Raw genomic sequence first — 20,126 nt, 5'->3', positions numbered from 1 at the left:
ATTCATAACATTTATTATGTGCAATACTTTCATTTTAATTGAATTTCTCTATTTTCCCAAGAAGATGTATATATTCCATAAATTCCCGCTTTTATTGTAAAAACAATGGTAACGAAAGAAAATGCATTTATAGCATACGTATACATTACTGTTTTTATACAATCCTGTCTTAATAAAATAATTGCAGTTTAAAATATATATACGTTTTTATAGTAGCGATCAATTTACGAATAGAAGATAAAAAAAAGTACAGAGCGATATACATATATATTTATGATTGTTTCTAACACGTGGAAGAGAAAACATTGTACATAAATAATATTCGGATGTCCACAGAAAAAAGACTGTACTTTGCTCAGATATTTTGATAAAGATTCGTTACTATGTTTAATATATATTTGTCGAGATCAAATTTCTTTTTAAAATCAAAGATTGTCAGAGGTTATACAAACGATCATGTTTGTTATATCAAACAACGAAAACATTGTTTATACGAACTGAAAGCGCACAGTTATAGCAATTACGCAAGTATCAATACCAGGGTTTTATGTCCTTTACTATATAACAAATATGGATATAATAAAAATGATCCTTTAAGTAGGCATGTTAAAAGATGTCTTTCAAATTTATTGAATGTTAACAAAACATTCTGTACGGACAGTTTAGTCAAAAACGCCAATGTATTTGGAGATCTTTCATATGAAAAATATGAAAAAGTTGAAATGGACGATGATGAAATAAAAGAAGAGAGATTTATGGAAAATGATGCAAGAATTCCAAGGTGGCAAAAATTAAGTCTTGGTCAATATTGCGATCTTATTATATCTCATATAGGAAAAAAAGATTTGAATCAAGCATTAAGCGTATTAGATTTAGTAAAAGCAAATCGTGACAAGCCTAATATATATATGTATCTTCTTTTAATACGTGCATTTGCTTTACAAGGAAATATCAAAGTATGTTTTAAACTCTATAATAAACTGAAGGATTATAATTTAACTCCTACTCCAGCAATATATAACAGTTTAATCAATGTTTGCGCTGTATCAAAAGATAAAAAGACAGCATTGATGTATTTGCATCGCTTGAGAGAATATTTCCACGAGCATAATTACAGTTTAAATGAAACACACTATATTACTTTAATAAAAGCTTATAGTTGGCATCAAGAAATGAAAACTGCTTTTGAACTAGCAGATGAGGCACAGGATAAACATCTATTCACAAAAGATACATATGCTTGTTTATTTCACTCAGCGATCAGTAATAAAGAAAGTGGATTAATATATGCTTTAATTTTGTGGCATAAGATGAAAGAACATAAAATAAGACCAAATTTAACGCATTATAATCTACTTTTAAGAGCAATCAGAGATACAAAATTTGGAGATCTAAAAGTAAATGATATCTTGCAAAGAAATTTAGCAGGTACACAAATTCAGCTTATTGAAACTGGAAAACCAGACTTATTACAATCCCCACCTGTATTAAGCACCATGTGTTTTCAAATGATTAAGGAGCAGACACAAAATAAATCTATAGATGTTGTGTCAAAGAATAATGATTCAAAGGCTGTTGTGACCACTGAAGCTATATTGTCCCAAAGTTTAAATGACATATTAGAAATGAATAAATTACTTTTATTTGGAGGAGTAGAAAAATTATTCACACAAATGGAAAGTGATAATGTCATACCTGATGAAAAAACATTAACAATCATGTTGGAATTACTTCCACCTTCCACGCATATAGAAAATATTTATCTCAAACATATTGAGAGTAAAAAACTGAAAACAGATATTACTTTGTATAACATGCTCATTAAAAGGAGAAATAATAGGAAACAGTATAAAGCAGCAAAAGTAAGTATACAATATTAACGAATAATCCATAATGCAGTTTACATACATTTTGAATGTTATAATATTAAATTTTATTTTAATATAGGATGTTATTAATGAAATACAAAGACATCATCTTATACCAAATATTATAACATTTGGGGTATTAGCTCTTGGATGTACAAGTCTTAGGCAAGGAGCAGAACTTTTAGAACAAATGAATATGATTGGTTTTACACCTAATTCTATAGTGTTGGATATACTAATGCAGCGAGCATGTCGCAGCAAAAATTTTAAATATGTACAATTTTTGATGAATTATATATCAGAGTATCATATGAAACCATCTAAGTATATGTTAGATACCTTAGAAAAGTTTGAGAAATTGGTATTAGAATATATAAAAACCGAGGTATATAAATTATTTTCAGTCAGTTTGAAATATGTATGTTATAAAATTACAGTTTAATATTCATTTGCATTTCAGAATAGATACAATCGTAAAGAAATAAGATACGCAAAGAAGAATTATAATGAATTTAAAATATACTATAACGAATGGAAACAAAGAGTACAAAAAATGTAGTGTTAAAGCATCGAAATAGTGTCTATGAATGTACTTATCAACAGTGAGTATTGTAAATAAACAAGAAATAATTTTTAGATTATGTTTTTTAAAATTAAAACTCTAGTTAATATTAATTGTAATTGTGTAGAATTCTAACTTTCAAAATTGCTTGTTTTATTTATTACTAGTTTTTAGTATCTGGATTTGCCCAGATATTTATAAATTTTTATTACTAAAAGGTTTCTTAAATCGTAAATGAATTCGAACGCGACACCTCAGTTCCATCTACTATATTAATGTCTCTATTCCGAGACAACTCGAATGATTGTCTATATTAGATGTAAATGTCGCTTAAACGCGTAGCGACTGATGTAAACTATGATCACAAAATCAGAAAATATTGATACTTATTAATTACGTAGATATTTACCAAGTCGAGGTCTATAGTATGTAGCTAATACAGTAAGTCTGGAGCTATTCCTATTACTATTAACTGTTTAAAAGTAAACAGTCGCAGATTGTTGATAACAGACAGACGTTGCACTTTCTATATGTAGAGACTTAAATGGTTTTATTATTATGAAAAAGAGTCTTATACAAAATTTACTGTATCATATATTAAATTTGTTATTATGAAATTTTTAATTGCATTGTAGGTGGCAAATTACAAAATCAGTGTTATCATGAGTGAGCATTATTTATTTCTAACTAAACTTAAAATTAACGGAGATAAGGAGGTCGTGTTTCTTGTGCCCAAGGCCTGCTCCTTGTTCCCGCATTGATCGCTCGAGAAGGACAAGTTCCGCGGATACTAAGTTTATTATAACCTGTAGGTCCTGTTGGCTGCGCTCCACATGTTTCTAATGCTACAAAGTCATCAACATGAAGAGATGGGGGTCGCGAAGTGTTTGGTGGTCTGGATCTAAATGGATCTGCGCCTCTACCTACACCTCCTACTACTGGACCACCTCTTAAAGAATTGGTAAATTGCGTTCTACCTCGCATAGGCGTAACTGCAAAATGATAGGAAGAAGAACAATAAAAGAAACATTATTCAAAGATGTCTCTTTACATGTATAAAACTTTTGTATGATATTATTACTAGTTTCTGATTTGTTTTATCATATAATAAATATGTACATCTGTATAACTCACCAAATGGTTGTTTTACTTTAGAAACAGGAGACGTTGATTGCTTTTGAATGTCTCTAGTTTCTTGATCATCTGTTTGAGTTTTTGATTGCAGTGGTTGAGTGGCATCATCAGGAGGTGCCTTAGAACACAAACTTTGAGCTTCTATTAATAGATTAAAATCAGTAGGAAGTAATTCAGCTGCAAGAGCTAACAAATCCACTGTATTTTCATTTGGTGCTTGACTAGGCGACATAAATGCAACTTTCTTTGATCGTTTGAGAATGAAATCGGGAGTTCCTAAACATCGCTGAGAAAATTGATTCAATAGAGCTTCTGGAGTTGGTAATAACGGTTCTAACATTTCTGGAATTGGTTCCTTTTCTTCTTTATCTTCGGCAGACTTAAAAATTTCCACTAATTCTTGTGCACTTTTTATCTTTTCTAAGGGATGATCATTTTTATCCCATGATATCAAAGATGCTAGTTGCTGTACACGTAGATACAAGGATCTTCCCTGTGATTCAGACGCAATTAAATTTTCTAAAAACATTATAGTTAAATTGACAACTGCTTGAGCTTCAGGATCTTCTAACACAGAAATATGCTCTAATAACGATCGTAATGCATCAGGATTATTTTCCAAACAACTTTTTACATGATATAAGCCATAATTATGACTACTAAGAGACAAAAGTATACGAAGGGTACTTTGTAGTATTTCAGGTTCAAATTTTGTGCTAGTCGCTAATATGTCGATGAGCGCAGCCAGAATAGATAGAAGCGGTTCTTTACTTGGTACCGAATGCGTGAGCCTTTTCTCAAAAGGTTCGTTTGTATCTTCTTGCATAAGACTCAGCGTACAATCACACAATGTCTCAAAAATATCAAGAAGTTCATACTGTATTCGAATGTTATTTGTATTTTTAAGTACTGTACACATCATCTCGATAACAGGCGGATACTTCTGATCTGATTTCACTTGTGCTCTAGATGCGGGGCTAGTTAAAGTTAACAAAGTGGCTTTCATAGGTGCATGTCTTGCAAGCTCACTAAGTAATGCAAGAATTAAAACATTATTTTCTAGGGAAGTCGCAGCTATTATACCATCTAATAAACACCTGCCCACTAGTAAAGCTGTAGGTGCCGCTAAATCACTTAATTGCTTACATACTTTTGAAAGAAGAACTAGTAAATCTTTGTTCCAACTAGCACAAAGCAAACGTAATGTTTCAATTAAATTATTAGCCTGAGCCTGTAAGTGAGCGGACCATAATTTTCTGAAGCCCAGAATACGAGCAGCATCTTCGGTTATCGTTTCTTTCAAAGTTAAAACAGGTGGTAATAATCTTGTTAGAAGTTTCAAACCAGGTATAAAATTACATGGACTAAGGGAAACCATCTTTAAAACTTCGCCTAACATTTGTGTCCATAATGATTTTGCTACATTTCCAGATCCATCTGAATCCACAGCTTGTGTGAAAACTAGAAGTGTTCCTACTATTTCTTCGGATAATGTTTGAACAATTCGAACAGGAGGAATAGCTTCAACCAACGAATAAACACCAAGTAGCGGTACTACAGCCGTTAAATCTTTAAAGTCTGTCGCCATACATTTTACAAGACGTTCTAGCAATGCTCTTGTTAATCTTACACATGGAAGAAGCAATGCAACTAATGCTAAACCCCTTCGACCTGTTAAAGCTGCACGATGCAAAAATGGTTGTTCGTAAAATTCTGAAATACTCGCCATAACTGCAATAAGAGCTGTTAAACCATCGGCGGCAAATAACTGAGTCAATGCATTCCTATATTTTAATTCGATATAAGGCTCCATTGGATCCACGTCATTGTTTGAAGGGAAAACAAGATAATATAAAATTCTACATGCAGTAATTAATTGTCCTGGAAGAAAGGCTGCTTTGTCTGCACTTTTTCTAATACACGCAACGAGTTGAGATACATCTCCATAATTCCAATGAGTAGCTTGTGCGGCCGTAGTCATATACGATGTAACGTCTTTTAGAACAGCCTGAGCTCGTGATTTTTCTAAAATAATTGTAGCACGATTTTGAAATACCTCTATTCGATCGGAATAACGAATGATTGTCGATATAATTTCTGCTGAAAATTCGCAAAGATTTGCATCAGAAAGATAGGGGATTAAAATATCGATAAATTCCCCTGTTGGAAGTACTGTTATTATGGCTTGTAAACCTTCGGGAAATATTAGAAAAGAATGAAGCTTTTTCAAAGCCAACCAATCGGAAGGTTGATATTTTAAACGTAATAAACACTGTACAACTTGAAGCCGCCAAGCTAAAACTGATCCTATTCCAGGTAATTCACACTTTAAAGCTTTCAAAATTAATTTGGTAACACCCGGATCTTTCAACAAATATAGTAAACCTTCTTTTGTATCGGAAATACGCAAAAGAAAACGTCGGGAAGCTTTAATTAAATTCAAGTCTGACTTTGGAGAAGTAAGTGCCACAAGAATGTGATACAAAAGTTTATGATGGTCGAAGTATGCTATTAGATGACATCGAGGATTTCGATTTTGCTCCCGTTCAAATTCCATTTGGGCTCCAGCTGGTAATTGACGTTTCGGTTGAGCCATTAATGTAGGCGCGTATACATACGTATTCATCAATTCGGTCATAGCGAATTCGTTGAGGTCTGTCATTTCGTCAAGAAATTCATAAGTATGTACTTTTCGTAACAACGAGCTCAAGGCGTATTTTAATCTTGCTAACTTAGCCGTGTCTAACATCATTAAAGCATTTTTATATAAATTACTTTTTGACTTAAGAAACTCCTGGACAATCACAGGACTTATCAATGCAGCGTCTAATGTACGAAGAGCAGAGAGTTTTACAGGAAGCGCTACGTTTTCACGCATGCACAATGCCAATAATTTATAAGGGGCGTCTACTTTTAATAATATATCTGGACCTTGTGAAAGTTTACATAAAGCTTCTGCTAATCGTACACCAACTTTCACGTGGCGAACTTTATAAGCTGGTTGAGGTTGAGCGCGAGCAAGATCCATGTCTAAGCCCGCATTCACGATATTGGTCAAGTCATTAAAATCGGTGCTATTTAAATAAAAAGGGCTAAGTATCGCGCATAAAGATTCACAATTATGAACGAATGTTTCTTTCTCTTGACCTGATGCATTATTAAAATGTAAAACTGACTTTGATAAAGATTGCAATATTTCATGTATCTTATCCAACATTTCATTGTTAATAGTGTATTCTTCGACAATATTCACTGATTTTTCTAGCTCCAATAAATCGGGTGGCGTTAACGAATAAATGTCATCTAATTGCACATTTTCACATTCATATTCTGTAGTGGATGGTATATCATCTGCCATTATGTCTTCATCAGATAATATAGGTTCAAATGGTTCTCCTGTTTCTGGTTCACCACCATCCTGTTCACCTTCTTCTTCTTCAGCCGATATTGATTCAGGACTTAAAGATACTAAAGATTCAGAGGGCGGCGAAGAAGGGCGTTTCACTGGTTTTAGTGTACCATTTGTACCATCTTCTTCCCAATGTACTACATCTGTCTTTCCAGTATCTGATATTGAATTTCTGGTTGATTCTACTGTTTGTATCGGTTGTATAGGAGGTGGTGGTGTTGCTGCTATACATGTTTCCTATAAATGTAAAAATCGTTACTTCTAAAGTAAGTCATAAATTTACAATAATTTTTATATTACTTATACCCACACTTGAATTTGTCTGGCCTTGATTTTCATAATACCACTCGGACTGCTGTTCTGAAATTTGAGTAGTATTTTCCACAACTTCCTCCAATCCACTAGTACAAACTGCGGAACCAGCAGCTGAACTAATAACTTCTTGCGGATTATTCAAAGATTTTGTCAATGTTCCATACACAGCCAAAGTGATAGTAGTATACCATCCTCTTAATACTAATCCATCTGTGGGAATTTGTTTTCTCTCGCATTCTAACTGAATATGAATATTTTGTTTATATTCCAATTCCCCAAGAGATTCAAAGGTAGAAGCTCCAGGTTTACTTAAATCGTTTACAAAAAATTCAATTTCAAATTGAGATGGATTTGTTGCTCTAAAATTAGAATACATCATAAAGTAACATTAACTGTAGTTTCTCCAATTTAGAACATAAAACAATTTCAAGGAAATCATTAGTTACCCTAAACGAACACCTCCAGGAAAATCTGCCTGTACTCTAGCTCCTAATGGTATAATTCTAACTTCGCTAATATAAACCGGTTTTGGAAACTGGACTAAATCTAAATTGAGTTCCTGAAAAGGATGAAAGGCATTTGTTAAAATTGTCACACGTGTCGTCGTATCATACATAAAGGTAAACAAAGTAACCTTACCTCTGAAATATCATGTGAAAATGTGTCAAAAAATAGTAATTCTATATTATCCATGTCTTGCTTGTTTCAATATAGCAGAACACATTGGAGTATCATTTTCCTTAAAACAATAAATTATATTCACATTATTTATTTTCACACATAAAACATTGGTGTGCTGTTAAACTTTAATATCAAATTAATATTGGTGGACAACTATTCTTGGTGGGAATCTACAAAAATCGAAATGTACATTGGTAAATTGAGCTTGAATGTTAAAAATTTTTTTCAAACAGTTCGGCGCTATAAATTTTAATTAAACATTACTTTTTATTCTTCTTCGTGTTTGTGATCTTGATGTAAGTTGATTCAACCTAAGCAACGCCATCTGGTTCGATATGTCACGTACTTTCGATTCTATTCGTTCTACTCAGTGTGGCCCAGTGTGGTCAGATTTGGCATAATTGAGTGTATCGACGACGACACTAGTAACGACGAATCTCCTTAGCGTTTAACGGAGTGGTGGGGAAAGCCGACATATTTTATTTATTTATTTCCAATGTATTGTATTATTTCAAATAATAATTCTTTAATTTTATAACAAAGAATGTTTATTATTAGTTTTTTCGTAGACCAAACAGTCTTAACTTTTATTTACGGCTCACATTCGCCTTCTTTCTCGATTTCACAAGTTGCGCGAACTGCCGAGCTCACGTAATATGAGTCGTGCGGTAGGATATGTGCGGCTTTCCCTACCGCTCCATTAAACGCTAAGGAAGTTCGTCGTTACTAGTGTCGCCGTCGATGAACTGAATTATGCCAAATCTGGCCACACTGGTTCTACTTCGTTATAAGAGAAATTGTAATGACTAATACCTGTGCAATTTTTCCTGGAAGGAAATTTTTTTTTTCGTTATAAATTATTTTGCTCGTGACAGAATCTGAATTTCGCGTATTTTATACAACTACCCGATTTGTATGTGTTCTTTTTATATGTATTTTATAAGTAGTACTTATTGAATAGCTGTGATAACGACGTAACTCATCTGCGTCACTGGCTGCGTTCTTGATTATTTGTAGATTTGTTTTGAATTGTGATATGGCTGCAATGAAACAAAAGTTTTATTAGATCAGTAAGTGTAAGGAGATATTTTGTCATAATTCACATTGTACGATATTAAAGCACTGTAAACATCTTGAATATTGTTATTAAAAATCGAAAACACGAGTGTTGTTTGTCGCGATAGAATCTTATGATGTTTTTGTAACAATATGTACGGTTGAATTTCGTTTTTGAAACAGGTGAAAACTTTTGTCAAGACTATTTTTAGATTTTGCATCGTGCACGCATATGTTCTAAACTCTTAAGGAATAAATGGATTACTCTTAAAACGTTTAATATTATTATTTGTTTCTTTATTAAACTGTCATATTAAATTTTAATTGTTAAAAATCGTTAAAATTTTTAATTTCACGTGTATGATTTATTTCTATCGGACTGTTACTTTTAAACTTTGAGGCATTAAGTGTGCCTATTTGTATATAATTAGGTGATAACAAAAAAGCATGTTTAAAGCAATCATATGTGATATGCGTCTACTTTTAGGAATGGTAGCTGCTGGAGCCACAGTTTTAATGGCAGCCAGCAAAAAAGGTTCTTTGAACAGAACAGAAAATAATTCCACACGATATGAGAATCAAAATGTTTGTTCTCATTATAATGAAATACATCATAGTCTTCAAAGTATAGAATGTCCAGTTAAAAAGACTATACCATCTTGCGCTGTGACTAGTAAGTGAACCACGCTTGAATTTTAAAAATTCGAAAACTAAATTTCTATTATTACTATTTATATATGCAAAAACAATTGCTAAATAATATACAGATTTTTAGTGTATATGTGATGTACTTCAATTTGATACAAATATTTCTCAATGTTTTTATAACAGAGAGTAAGAGTCGTAACTCCATGCTGGATAAAAACAGTCGTTTAATTTCAAGGTCAGAAAATAAAGAAAGTAGTAAGAATCTTACATTGTATAAGACAACAACAATTCGTGAAACTAAAGCTTCCAGATTAAGGGCTGCTTCAATTACATCGCTTAATGGTAAATTATAATTGGTTGCAATTTAATATTATATTTTATTATTAGTCTTTGCACTTTATTATTTTATTTATGTAGGAGGAACATTAGTATCAAGAAAATTAGGTATGTCAGATACATCTGCCCCTTTAGGTCTTCAATCCACTACTAGTCCATTAGTTAAGATTGTAAGTATTTATTTTAAATGTGTGATTATAGAATGTATATGAAAAACAATAACGAGTTATAACGTATACAGGAAAATTCAATATCAGGTAACAGTAGTACTATAAATCCTATAAGAGAAAGAGATAAAGGTTATAAACGAAAATCATATTTAAATCGATCGCTTAATATGGAAGCAACAACAGGTGATCGTTTAAATCAGTGTAAGTAATTTAATATAATAACTATTTGATTTCACTTGGTAAGAAGTCAAAATTTGGTATATATTTTTAGCTGAATGTAATGATAGACGATCCAGAAGACAATCAAACAAGCAAAGCTACATATCTGACACGATATCTACTTCCAATTCTAATAATCAACGTCAAGTAACAACAACTAATTTAAGTAAAAAACCACTTGAGTCAAAAACAGTTTATCAGAAAGTTAGTACTCAATATGTTACAAATCATCCAAAAACCTCTACATCGCCTTCTGTTAATCCTCTTGCAAGCACTAAATATTCAAATATACAACGAACTAGGTAATTTTATTTATTCACTTTTTGCAGAACGTTTATTTGTATCTATTTGCGATTAATATTCTAATTACTATTTCAATTATCTTATGATTTGCTCTTCATTCTCTTATTATTTTGTTCAAGTACAAAAGTAATACAAAATTTTATTTTGTGGCAGTGGTGGATATAGCGATTCAGAAGTTTCACGAAGAGTTGATGCATTAACAGCATTAACAAAGTCTGCAATAGAACGCGTGGAAAGACTCGCGTCGCAGGCAAATTTGTCTACAAGTTATGGACCACAATTGGAAAATCATTCGTCCAACGCGTCTGAAGGAAATTCCGTTAGTAATACAGAAACTAACGCAAATAATGCACATGCGTTACAATCATCGCCAAGAAAATGTTCTATTTTAAAGAAATCAAACGATGAACATACTCAAGATGGATCTTTAAGCCATCAACATAAGCCAGTTTCTATCCTTAAGCATAAGATGTCTGATAACGAAGCAGGTCAAAATTTGTCTAATTCCACTCATACAGTTTTGCCAGTAACCTTTTCGCCATCTGTAGTGGAACCAACACATAAAAGACATGGTATTTTAAAAAAGCGTAGTAGCTTAGATGAGAGTGAGATACTTCGACGTCGTAGCTGCTCGCCAGACATCTCTTTTGCTGATAATGCTTATTCTGAATTCAGGCCAATATTAAAAAATCAAAGACGATCATCTCTGGACGAAATTATTAAGAGGGATCAAAGTCCAGATCCCCAGCCTACTTCCATATTAAAACGAAAATCGTCTAGAGAAGATGATAGAGAAGATCGACAGGTTGGTTCTTTAGAACCACAGGGTATACTTAAAAGAAAATCTACAAATAGCCTACGAACAAGTAGTGTTAATCATCATGTGATCATTACAATGGATGCAACAAGTGTGAGTGGTCCTGAAATACTTGATAGCTCTAAGGTGAGGCCAATACTAAAGAAAAAGCACAGTCGAGAGGAATCGTTTGGTAGCGATCCACCGTCTTTGGAACCACGACCAATATTGAAAAAAAAGTCAAGCACTGAATCAGACGAACACGACGACAAACCGAAAAAAACGATTTTAAAATGTACTCGTAAAAATTCACAGGACGAATGTAATTACGAGACAGAATCAACCTCGCCGAAAAAACTGTCGATGCTTAGAAACCGTTCTTTACAAGGTAGAGCAAGTGGAACGTTGGAAAATGATCCTGTGCGACCTATATTGAAGCAACCCGGTAGTAGAGACAACGAATCGCGAGTTCGTTTGAACTTACATGATGAAGTATGTACCGAACCGGGAGATTTATTTTTGCGAAAAAGAGCACAATCTGTAGGGCATGTCCGGCCTTTTAATATTCCTAACGAATTTGCTGGTGCACTGAATAAACGAAGATCTCTTGAATTCACATCTATGAGCGATGTGTTAAAAGAAAAGTCGCAAACAAGACTAATGACCAACAGCAACTATTTAAAGACAGACCTTTCTTTGAGTGACGAAAGTGCCAATACTTGTGCTACTTTTTCTAACACACTGAACAGGTATGTAATGCAACTTTTATATATATAATATTTAAATAATTTACAATGGCAACGTGTGCTACAAATCACTGATAATTATATACTTTGTAAATGTTATATTTTTTTAATAAAATTTATTTTAAATTAAGAATTTGATTGCAGTATTTTAAGTTATATGAATTATAATATTTATTGAAATAGTTTACTTGAATTTATTCTTACTATCAATGTGTAATATCCTACAACAGATATTTGTTTATACATTTAGTTGGTATAGTAATATGTAACTTTGGTAAGATTTTGAATCCGTGCCAAGTATATTTATAGACCACCTAGCAATTCTGAAAGCTACCAGAAAACAGAATCGGAGCATGCACACAACCTGTACATCTGTCTAAAAGTTAATTCAGATATGAAACAGTACTTCGGTATTTTTTGGCACAGTTTTTCTTTTATAAAACAGCAATCTTGTGTGTTGTTAAGCCGAAGATACGTTTAGTTTCTACAGTCATTCTTCTCAGTGTGTATATCATCTGTTTGAGAAATTTTAAGATACATACCTAAACTAATTTGTCATGTCAACTCGTATAATATTTGGAAAACAAAAGCTACTAGCATAAGAAATTCATAAGTCGTTATTATTCGTCAGTGCATATATTTAGATTAGGAGTTACAACGTTTTGCATCGGGAAAAGTAACGATAGCAATACGTCGTTATTTTGAAGTCGGAGTTTGATGTTATAGTAACATTTCATTAGGTCAGTGTTCTATTTAATTGTAGCAAAATAAAAGATAAACCTGGGGACGAAGAAAAACAGACTGCAACAGTATTCGAAACCGAAGTGAAAGATAAAATAAATTTACATGGGTTTCCTGTAAATAATAGAACCGATAAAAGTACTACACTTTCTGCCGAAATGACCGACTACAAGGAATACGCGGGTGACGAGTCTTTGGAAAAAAAGCATGATGTTACGGACGCTCGGGAAAGTAATAGTGTTCATCGTAGTAATAGTGTTTCCAAAATGGCATTGCATTTCAAAACATTACAAGATAAAGCCAATCATAAAGATAAGGATAATGTGTCTCAAAGGACACCAACCAAGGGTTCGCGCGGCATACAACGTTATAGAGAACGGAAACTTCAAGGAAATGATAGATTTAACACACAACCAGTAACTTTCCAAGAAGTGCAGGAGGCAGTTCTACAAAATCAGCGTAACGCTACAACAATTAAACGATCAAATTTAACAGAAGGTAATTTAACTGCGACCGACGATGAGTACGATCCTTCTAAATTAAGCTTGGCAGAACGTGTGCGTTTATTTAATAAAAAAATTGATACTGAAAAGAGTTCAGTGTCAGATAATATGTCACTGGAAAGACATTCACGGAGACGACCAGCTACTCGCTATAAAACACAACCAGTTACATCCGAAGAAGTCGAAGTAGCATCTCGAATATCTCCATTAAATGCGGCACAATATTCGTTGGATAGTTGTGAGTACTATACATTCACTGAAGCCTGTTAAAGTTGTTGGGATGATAATAATAATAGATTATTGATATTTTAGCTGCTTTTCAAGAACTTCATGAACAAATTAATTCTTCTCAAAATGATGTAATAAAAAGCATTTTAAAACCTGTATCATCTCATACGCATAGTGTGCCTCGGACGAAAAGTCCCGAACTCGAAGGTTTGAAATTGATAAAATCTGTACTTAAAAAGGAGTCGGAAGAGTTAGAACAACAAACGTTCGAAAATTCCGATTTACCATGCTCTGTATTAAAATCCAACTTAAAACTCGAAGACACAAAGGTAGGTTGAACACGAACGGTAAACAGTAATTATAGTAAAAGCAAGAACATTAATGTTCATGTAGGATTTCGTTTACAGGTAGAAAGTACAATGGAAAGCAATCTTTCTACACAGTACAACTTGGATTGTGTCTGTAGTGTGGAGAAGGATAATTGTATAAAAGGTAGGCAATATGAAGCTAAACAAACACATACTGTGCCTTTTTGCAAAAATAGTATTCAGACTGAATTAAATAGAATAAGAATCAAATCTGCATTAGATGGCATAAACAATGCTCAAACTGAAGTCGTTCCATCTGAAAAGGATGAAGAAACACTTCGAATATCAGATGACGAGACGTCTTCTGGAAATCATGAAGTATGTAATGTAAAAAATGAAGATGTACTTCCTCATCATTCTATTTTTTCAAAGCAAACCAGGCAAGGAATTTCGTCTTAATATATATGCATATATTACTTTAAAATAATCTCCCATCTTGTACTGAATTTGAATATAAAAACTTCTTAATTTAAAAATATATATTCTTTCTACGGCTACAGGACACTATCAAGTGTAAATTTTGAATGACGTCAGATTGTTTACTTACTATTACGAGCACTGATAAGATTATGTTATGTTAAAGAGTGCGTGGAAATGTGTACCTATATTGTAATTAAGTACTTACAGATATGCTTCATTGTTGAAGAGCGCCAGCCATCACGCGATTAGCAACAAAACACACGAAAGCGAATCGTGTAATGTAACAATACAGAAACAACATGGTATAGCACTACCGGGATTATATCGTAGCGCAACACAAGCAATACCGACCATGGATACTAACGACGGTCCTAGTATGAGTATCGCAGATCGGTTGGCTGCACTTCAACGTAGTGGTAGCACAAACTGGAAGCGACGCATAGCGTCCGAATCATCCAATACATCGGTGAATATTTTATCTAGTTGGTTTTATCAATAGCCTTGTTAAAAAACCTCTAATAATGCAATTAATTGTCATTATTTATAAAACAATTGATAGGATGGATTGTGTACTAGTTCGACCAATAAGGAAGAACTCAGTATCAAACATGGAGTACTTGCCGATTGTCTTGGAAAATTAGGGTCCGCCACAGAAGGATGGAAGAAAAGAATAGCTGCGTCGGATGCAACGAAGTTTACCGTAGCTGGAAAAATGAAAGTAGAACAACCGAAAGATTTAGAGTCGGGACCGTCTTCGCCGCTAATTGAAGTTACAGGAAATATCGCGGATAGGCGAAAGAAAACTCCTCGCCCGGAACGATTTAGAGCAAAGAAGGGTAATCGCGTTTAAAATAAAGTCGATGTACTTGTAAATTGAGCACGAGTAAGATATTGAAAACGTAAAATGCATTTTAGGATATATGAAGGACGTTGTGTCTATGCCAACCAGCCCGAGTATAGATTCGTACACTAAATCGCGAGGAAGCTTTTCTGAGCCTACAAGTGACGACAGTGGTGGTTAGTAGATGGTTTTACAAATTGTACATTGTATTCTTAATGTTTCCTTGAATTATGACTGCAGAAAAGTTTATGCATTTTACAGCGGAAGAATACAAAACAGGGAAGAATGTATCGCCTACTGTGTCAATTCCAAAAATAGACAATGAAACATTCACTTCCTTCTTTACTGGAATTTCATTAGAGAAATGCGAGGCTGAATCTGTCGATTTAAACGAAAGTGATTTTGACGTAATTACATCGCAATCCGAATTGTAAGTTCTTTTTTTTTGTTCAATGAACAATATCACTAAATAGTGGTTTGAACGATAATTTTATAGATTCGTATATTTACAGATTAGTTCAAAAACGTAATATTCGGATTCAACGGCGACGTGCCGTTTCTAGAAATCCCCTTAAAGTGCTTGCAGCTCGCACTGATTTGAAGTCAGAGTATACTGAAATACGAACTGGCGTCGCGGAAAAAGTAATGAAACAATTGAATGTTGAAAAACGTAAGTTCTATTACCTTATGTAATATTATTTTATTTGATTGTATCGATATAAATATTGTTACAGTGGCAAAAAATTCATCTTTGGCTATGGAAGCTTTAGCTGGCCTGGCTTCCACCGAAGACTTTAGTAATATAACACTGAGGAATGTTGCCGAAACGAACGTTTCAATAAATAAGCTACAGCCATACAAAGACTTAATGCTGATTTTAATTAAAGGTAGACGTCACGTACAAGTAAGATTAGTTGAACCAGTTGCAGAAAGCATAAATACCGGCGATAATTTTATTTTAGTAACAAAATCAGAGGTAACTAAGAAATGCTGTTGTATGAAATTCTTATTAAAGTGTCGGGGTGAAGTTATTCTTTTTATTTAAGGTTTACAATTACGTTGGAAAATATTGTAACGTTATCGAGAAGGTTCGAGGTGCAGAAATTGCAATGAGTATCCAGCAAAATAAAGATCTTGGCACGCAAGCATCTCAAGTCATCACGATTAACGAAAATAAAGTTACGTGTTCGAAAAGTCAATTGCAAAAGTTTTGGAATTATCTTGGCGTCGAGAATGAAAACATGGATGGTATACCGATATTTTTTATCATATACACAACGTAAAAATAATATGATAAAGGTTAATTTTCTTTCGTTAATTATAGTTATTGATGGTGGACATCCTGACGAAGACGAACTCTATGAAACAGCTATGATAGATACGAACATGATGTATGAAATTAAAGGTGAAGAACTTGTCCCTCTTGAAAAGTATTGGGGTGCTATACCGAAAATTGAAATGCTTGATCCAAACAAGGTCTGTTATAACAAAATAGTAATTTCGTATTGTACATATTCTTCTTGAATTGTAATCAATTGTATTCGTCAAGGTGCTAGTGTTCGATTTTGGTAGCGAAATGTACATATGGAGTGGAAAGGGAGCTTCTACCGACAAAAAGAAACTTGCAACGCATCTTGCTACAGAAATGTGGAAAGAAGGATATGATTATTCCGAATGCGCTGTATGTCCAATTACTTCGGCATCTATGATTGGTAGACGCGTAATATCTCAAACGGACTTAAAATCCGCAAAAGTCAGACCTAACTGGTGCTTACTTGCTAAGTTGACACAACACGTAGAAACGTTACTTTTTAGAGAAAAGTTCCTTGACTGGCCAAATGTTTCTGGAATTATACGAGTTCGAGGTAACAAAAGCAAAGAACAAGTCGACGGAACCATAACAATAGAAACGTGCAATATTGATACTTTATTAGAAGAAAATCCCACACCCGTTGATTTAGTCCTCGAAGGAAGTCATTTGGGTAGAGGTACTGGTTGGTATGACACCGAGGTAATTATATTACTAAATGAGCCCATAACTTGGTAGTTTAAATAGATATAATCTTGCAACAAACTTATTTTACAGTTAATGAAACAGTACGTCGTCACAACAACGAACGTGAAAGTATGGCACATTGATGAATTCTCGCATACTCTTTTGAATGATTCGTCTGTCGGGCAATTTTATTCTGGTGATAGTTATATTATATATTGGATGTATTCCGTTACAATTACTGGTAAATATGTTCCATCTTGAGCTTTACAGTGCTTTTTTTACAGCAGTACATTGATTTGTTTTCTATATAGGTCGTGAGCTTAGTGGTATGCCTTCAAAGCATTCTGCAAAGGGCCGTGATCGTTCGGTTTATTTTATTTGGCAAGGCCAGAACGCGTCATTGAACGAACAGGGTGCTGCAGCTTTACTAACTGTCGAATTAGATAATGATCAAGCACCTCAGGTAATTATTATTTAAATCCAATCAAAAGTTGTTGAATACATATCGCGTATTCATACATGTCTTTTTTTTTTATAGCTCCGTGTAGTTCAAGGACACGAACCAGCTGCATTTCTCAATTTATTTTCTGGTGGAATGATCGTACACTGTGGTAAGAAAACGAATACACAACGTGACAAACGATGGCGATTGTACATATGTCGAGGTACTTTAGAGTCAGAGGTGTCTTTAATAGAGATCCCTTGTAGTACTCGTCAATTAAGAAGCAGAGGTTCTCTTATATTGCTAGACACTAAACACGACAAAATTTATGTGTGGCATGGATCTAATGTGTTACCTCATATTAAAAAGGTATTCATCATAAGTTTTGTATTAGAACGATTAAAACAATAACAGAGAACTTAAAATAATTTCACTCGTATCCAGATCGTTTAATGGCACCAATTTAAGCACGTATATTTTAAAAACAATTTCGTTGTTTTTCATCACTTACCTTCGTCATGTTTTTTATTTGTACCCCTAAAATATTAGAATGATTTTAAAATTTCAATATAAAATTTGATACAACCTGCAAACATGATAAATAATTGTATTTGCATGTTTAATGGAAATATGTTACCAGAATGCTTGCAACGCAGCAAAGAAGTTACAAGAAAATCGGCCCCCGGAACCTGGTTTGTCATCTGAAGGCAATATAGAAATTCTTGAGATTAACGAGGGAACCGAACCAGAAGAGTTTTTTAATGGTAACTGAAAGTTAAAGATATAATATTGGTCCATATAAAGTTAGAATACTTAATAACATGTTTCGTTACATAGCATTAGGAGGAATGAATAAAAAGCTGTACGTATCACTAGAAAAAGACCAATTACAGGAACATACTCCAAGACTGTTTCATTTATCAAGCATTTCTAAAGAATTTAAACCTGTAGAAATGTTGTGCCCCCATCGTGCTTCTTTGCCAACTCCGTTCCCTTTTCTACAGGAAGATTTATATCAAGTTAGTCAACCAGGTAATTCATAATTTTCAAGACATTGTAACGCACATAAACTAACATATTATTATTCTAGCTTTATTTTTATTGGATAACAAACACGAACTGTGGATATGGCAAGGCTGGTGGCCTGATACCGGAGCGGAGGATCAGTCTGGTAGTAGAGCAGTCAGATGGCAAGCTGAAAGGAGAGCAGCCATGACCATGGCTATGCAATATTGGCAAAACATTCATCCAGAAACTATGAAATTTCCAATTTATTTAGTCTGGGCTGGTCTCGAACCGTTGCGATTCATAAATTTATTTCCTACATGGAGATATCGGGATGATATTGCAGAATTAAATATAGAGGTATTTGTATAATTACCTACCTTGTTCGAATAAAAATTATTTGAATTAATTTAAACACGTTACTTGCAATTAGGATGGCCGAAATCCTGGAGAGGTATTGACTGTAGAGAACGAATTGATCCGATTAACTAAAAGCACGTACCCTCCAGCTCAATTATTACAGCGACCTTTACCAGAAGGAGTTGATCCTACACATTTGGAATTGTATCTATCACAGCAACATTTTGAAGTTAGTTTTGTTCGTTATACTTTAAATTATTAAGAAAGAACAAATTTATTATTAACTTACGAAATATATATATTTAATACAATTGATCTGACAGGATTTATTAGGAATGAGTAAAGAAGAATTTCAAGAGCTCCCAGTTTGGAAACAAGTGAATTTAAAAAAAGAAATTGGACTTTTTTGATGAAACGCCCCTACTGCCAATTCTGCAAGCAATAGCTGCCCCTGTAAAGCGTTTAATAAAGTTTTTGTTAATTGTTTTATGATGTTTATAACTTCAAACTTTTTAACTTCTTGATAATATGAATTTGCGTTTAAAATACGCCTAAAGTTGCCTATCAATCGAAGAAGAATTAATATTATAATGCAGTTGAAGATGTTTACTACTATCTCAAATATAATATATACTATACATATATGCGCGCGCGCGCACACACACACATACACATACACATAGATAGGTAATTATATATTTTTAATACACATTAAACATAAATTGGCTTGTGAATATTTCCTTTATATTTGTATGGGCTTTATATTCATTGATAATACAATATGTTTTAGAATGGCTTATTCTTACATGTGTAACATTTGTACAAGAGCGACTGTATTCTTTACAACATACTCTGTGTTTTTGAACAGTATTCAATGAAATTTCTCAATGTTGCCTCGAGTGTTATTTCATAGCCCTTCATGATCCTTAAATACCGCATAGATATTTCTTATACACTGTCCTAATGTACATATGCATTT

At 33.5% G+C, this 20,126-nt stretch overlaps 3 protein-coding genes across 11 annotated transcripts; 2 read left to right on the top strand and 1 right to left on the bottom strand.

The window, feature by feature from the left end:
* Position 1: 1 nt before the first annotated feature.
* LOC122401767 (pentatricopeptide repeat-containing protein 1, mitochondrial) lies at positions 2-3,558 on the top strand. Of its 5 annotated transcripts, none has more exons than XR_006259457.1 (5): positions 2-1,862; positions 1,948-2,253; positions 2,329-2,470; positions 3,066-3,096; positions 3,243-3,558. XR_006259457.1 is itself a non-coding variant. In XM_043404134.1 (4 exons), exons 1-3 carry the CDS (start codon positions 384-386, stop codon positions 2,425-2,427), a joined length of 1,884 nt encoding a protein of 627 aa, XP_043260069.1. In that variant the 5' UTR covers positions 2-383; the 3' UTR covers positions 2,428-2,470; positions 3,243-3,558. The 5 variants fall into 5 exon arrangements, 1 of the variants encoding a protein (XP_043260069.1); XR_006259456.1 differs by having other exon boundaries at positions 2,329-2,479; XR_006259453.1 differs by lacking the exon at positions 3,066-3,096 and having other exon boundaries at positions 2,329-2,479.
* Positions 2,486-14,833, bottom strand: LOC122401738 (protein virilizer). Of its 5 annotated transcripts, XM_043404108.1 has the most exons (8): positions 11,982-12,066; positions 8,920-9,009; positions 8,783-8,796; positions 7,928-8,027; positions 7,735-7,847; positions 7,284-7,647; positions 3,565-7,210; positions 2,486-3,422 (listed from the first exon to the last, which is right to left on the bottom strand). In XM_043404108.1, exons 4-8 carry the CDS (start codon positions 7,979-7,981, stop codon positions 3,130-3,132), a joined length of 4,470 nt encoding a protein of 1,489 aa, XP_043260043.1. In that variant the 5' UTR covers positions 7,982-8,027; positions 8,783-8,796; positions 8,920-9,009; positions 11,982-12,066; the 3' UTR covers positions 2,486-3,129. The 5 variants fall into 5 exon arrangements, with proteins under 5 accessions (XP_043260043.1, XP_043260035.1, XP_043260018.1 ...); XM_043404100.1 differs by lacking the exons at positions 8,783-8,796; positions 11,982-12,066 and adding an exon at positions 14,709-14,833 and having other exon boundaries at positions 8,949-9,009; XM_043404083.1 differs by lacking the exons at positions 8,783-8,796; positions 11,982-12,066 and having other exon boundaries at positions 8,920-9,203.
* Positions 8,917-20,039, top strand: LOC122401720 (supervillin). The gene is made up of 27 exons (XM_043404050.1): positions 8,917-9,039; positions 9,513-9,698; positions 9,857-10,015; positions 10,091-10,179; positions 10,251-10,380; positions 10,451-10,700; positions 10,855-12,246; positions 13,007-13,722; positions 13,800-14,044; positions 14,123-14,463; positions 14,711-14,969; positions 15,063-15,339; positions 15,419-15,517; positions 15,606-15,774; positions 15,857-16,014; positions 16,079-16,320; positions 16,391-16,592; positions 16,669-16,820; positions 16,894-17,355; positions 17,431-17,581; positions 17,652-17,803; positions 17,879-18,151; positions 18,423-18,546; positions 18,620-18,814; positions 18,873-19,147; positions 19,221-19,376; positions 19,471-20,039. The coding sequence occupies exons 2-27, from the start codon at positions 9,515-9,517 to the stop codon at positions 19,555-19,557; spliced, it is 6,939 nt and encodes a 2,312-aa protein (XP_043259985.1). The 5' UTR covers positions 8,917-9,039; positions 9,513-9,514; the 3' UTR covers positions 19,558-20,039.
* Positions 20,040-20,126: the final 87 nt, after the last annotated feature.

Source organism: Colletes gigas, unplaced genomic scaffold, assembly GCF_013123115.1.
Source record: "Colletes gigas isolate AHSC1104 unplaced genomic scaffold, ASM1312311v1 Colletes_gigas_Sc00002, whole genome shotgun sequence".
In the NCBI taxonomy this organism is placed as follows: domain Eukaryota; kingdom Metazoa; phylum Arthropoda; class Insecta; order Hymenoptera; family Colletidae; genus Colletes; species Colletes gigas.
The sequence above is the reverse complement of the archived record's forward strand: the minus strand, read 5'-3'. Positions and strand labels throughout refer to the sequence as shown.

Bases quoted from the DNA above. Each gene is read 5' to 3' on its own strand.
- LOC122401720 (XM_043404050.1), top strand. From the start codon at position 9,515: ATGGTAGCTGCTGGAGCCACAGTTTTAATGGCAGCCAGCAAAAAAGGT. The intron at 16,321-16,390 runs GTAACTAAGAAA...TTTTTATTTAAG, and splicing joins TTTTAGTAACAAAATCAGAG to GTTTACAATTACGTTGGAAA. The intron at 19,377-19,470 runs GTTAGTTTTGTT...TTGATCTGACAG, and splicing joins TATCACAGCAACATTTTGAA to GATTTATTAGGAATGAGTAA.
- LOC122401767 (XM_043404134.1), top strand. From the start codon at position 384: ATGTTTAATATATATTTGTCGAGATCAAATTTCTTTTTAAAATCAAAG. The intron at 1,863-1,947 runs GTAAGTATACAA...ATTTTAATATAG, and splicing joins AACAGTATAAAGCAGCAAAA to GATGTTATTAATGAAATACA. The intron at 2,254-2,328 runs GTATATAAATTA...TTTGCATTTCAG, and splicing joins TAGAATATATAAAAACCGAG to AATAGATACAATCGTAAAGA.
- LOC122401738 (XM_043404100.1), bottom strand. From the start codon at position 7,981: ATGGATAATATAGAATTACTATTTTTTGACACATTTTCACATGATATT. The intron at 7,848-7,927 runs GTAAGGTTACTT...CATCCTTTTCAG, and splicing joins TTTCACATGATATTTCAGAG to GAACTCAATTTAGATTTAGT. The intron at 7,648-7,734 runs GTAACTAATGAT...TTCTAATTTTAG, and splicing joins CCTGGAGGTGTTCGTTTAGG to AGCAACAAATCCATCTCAAT.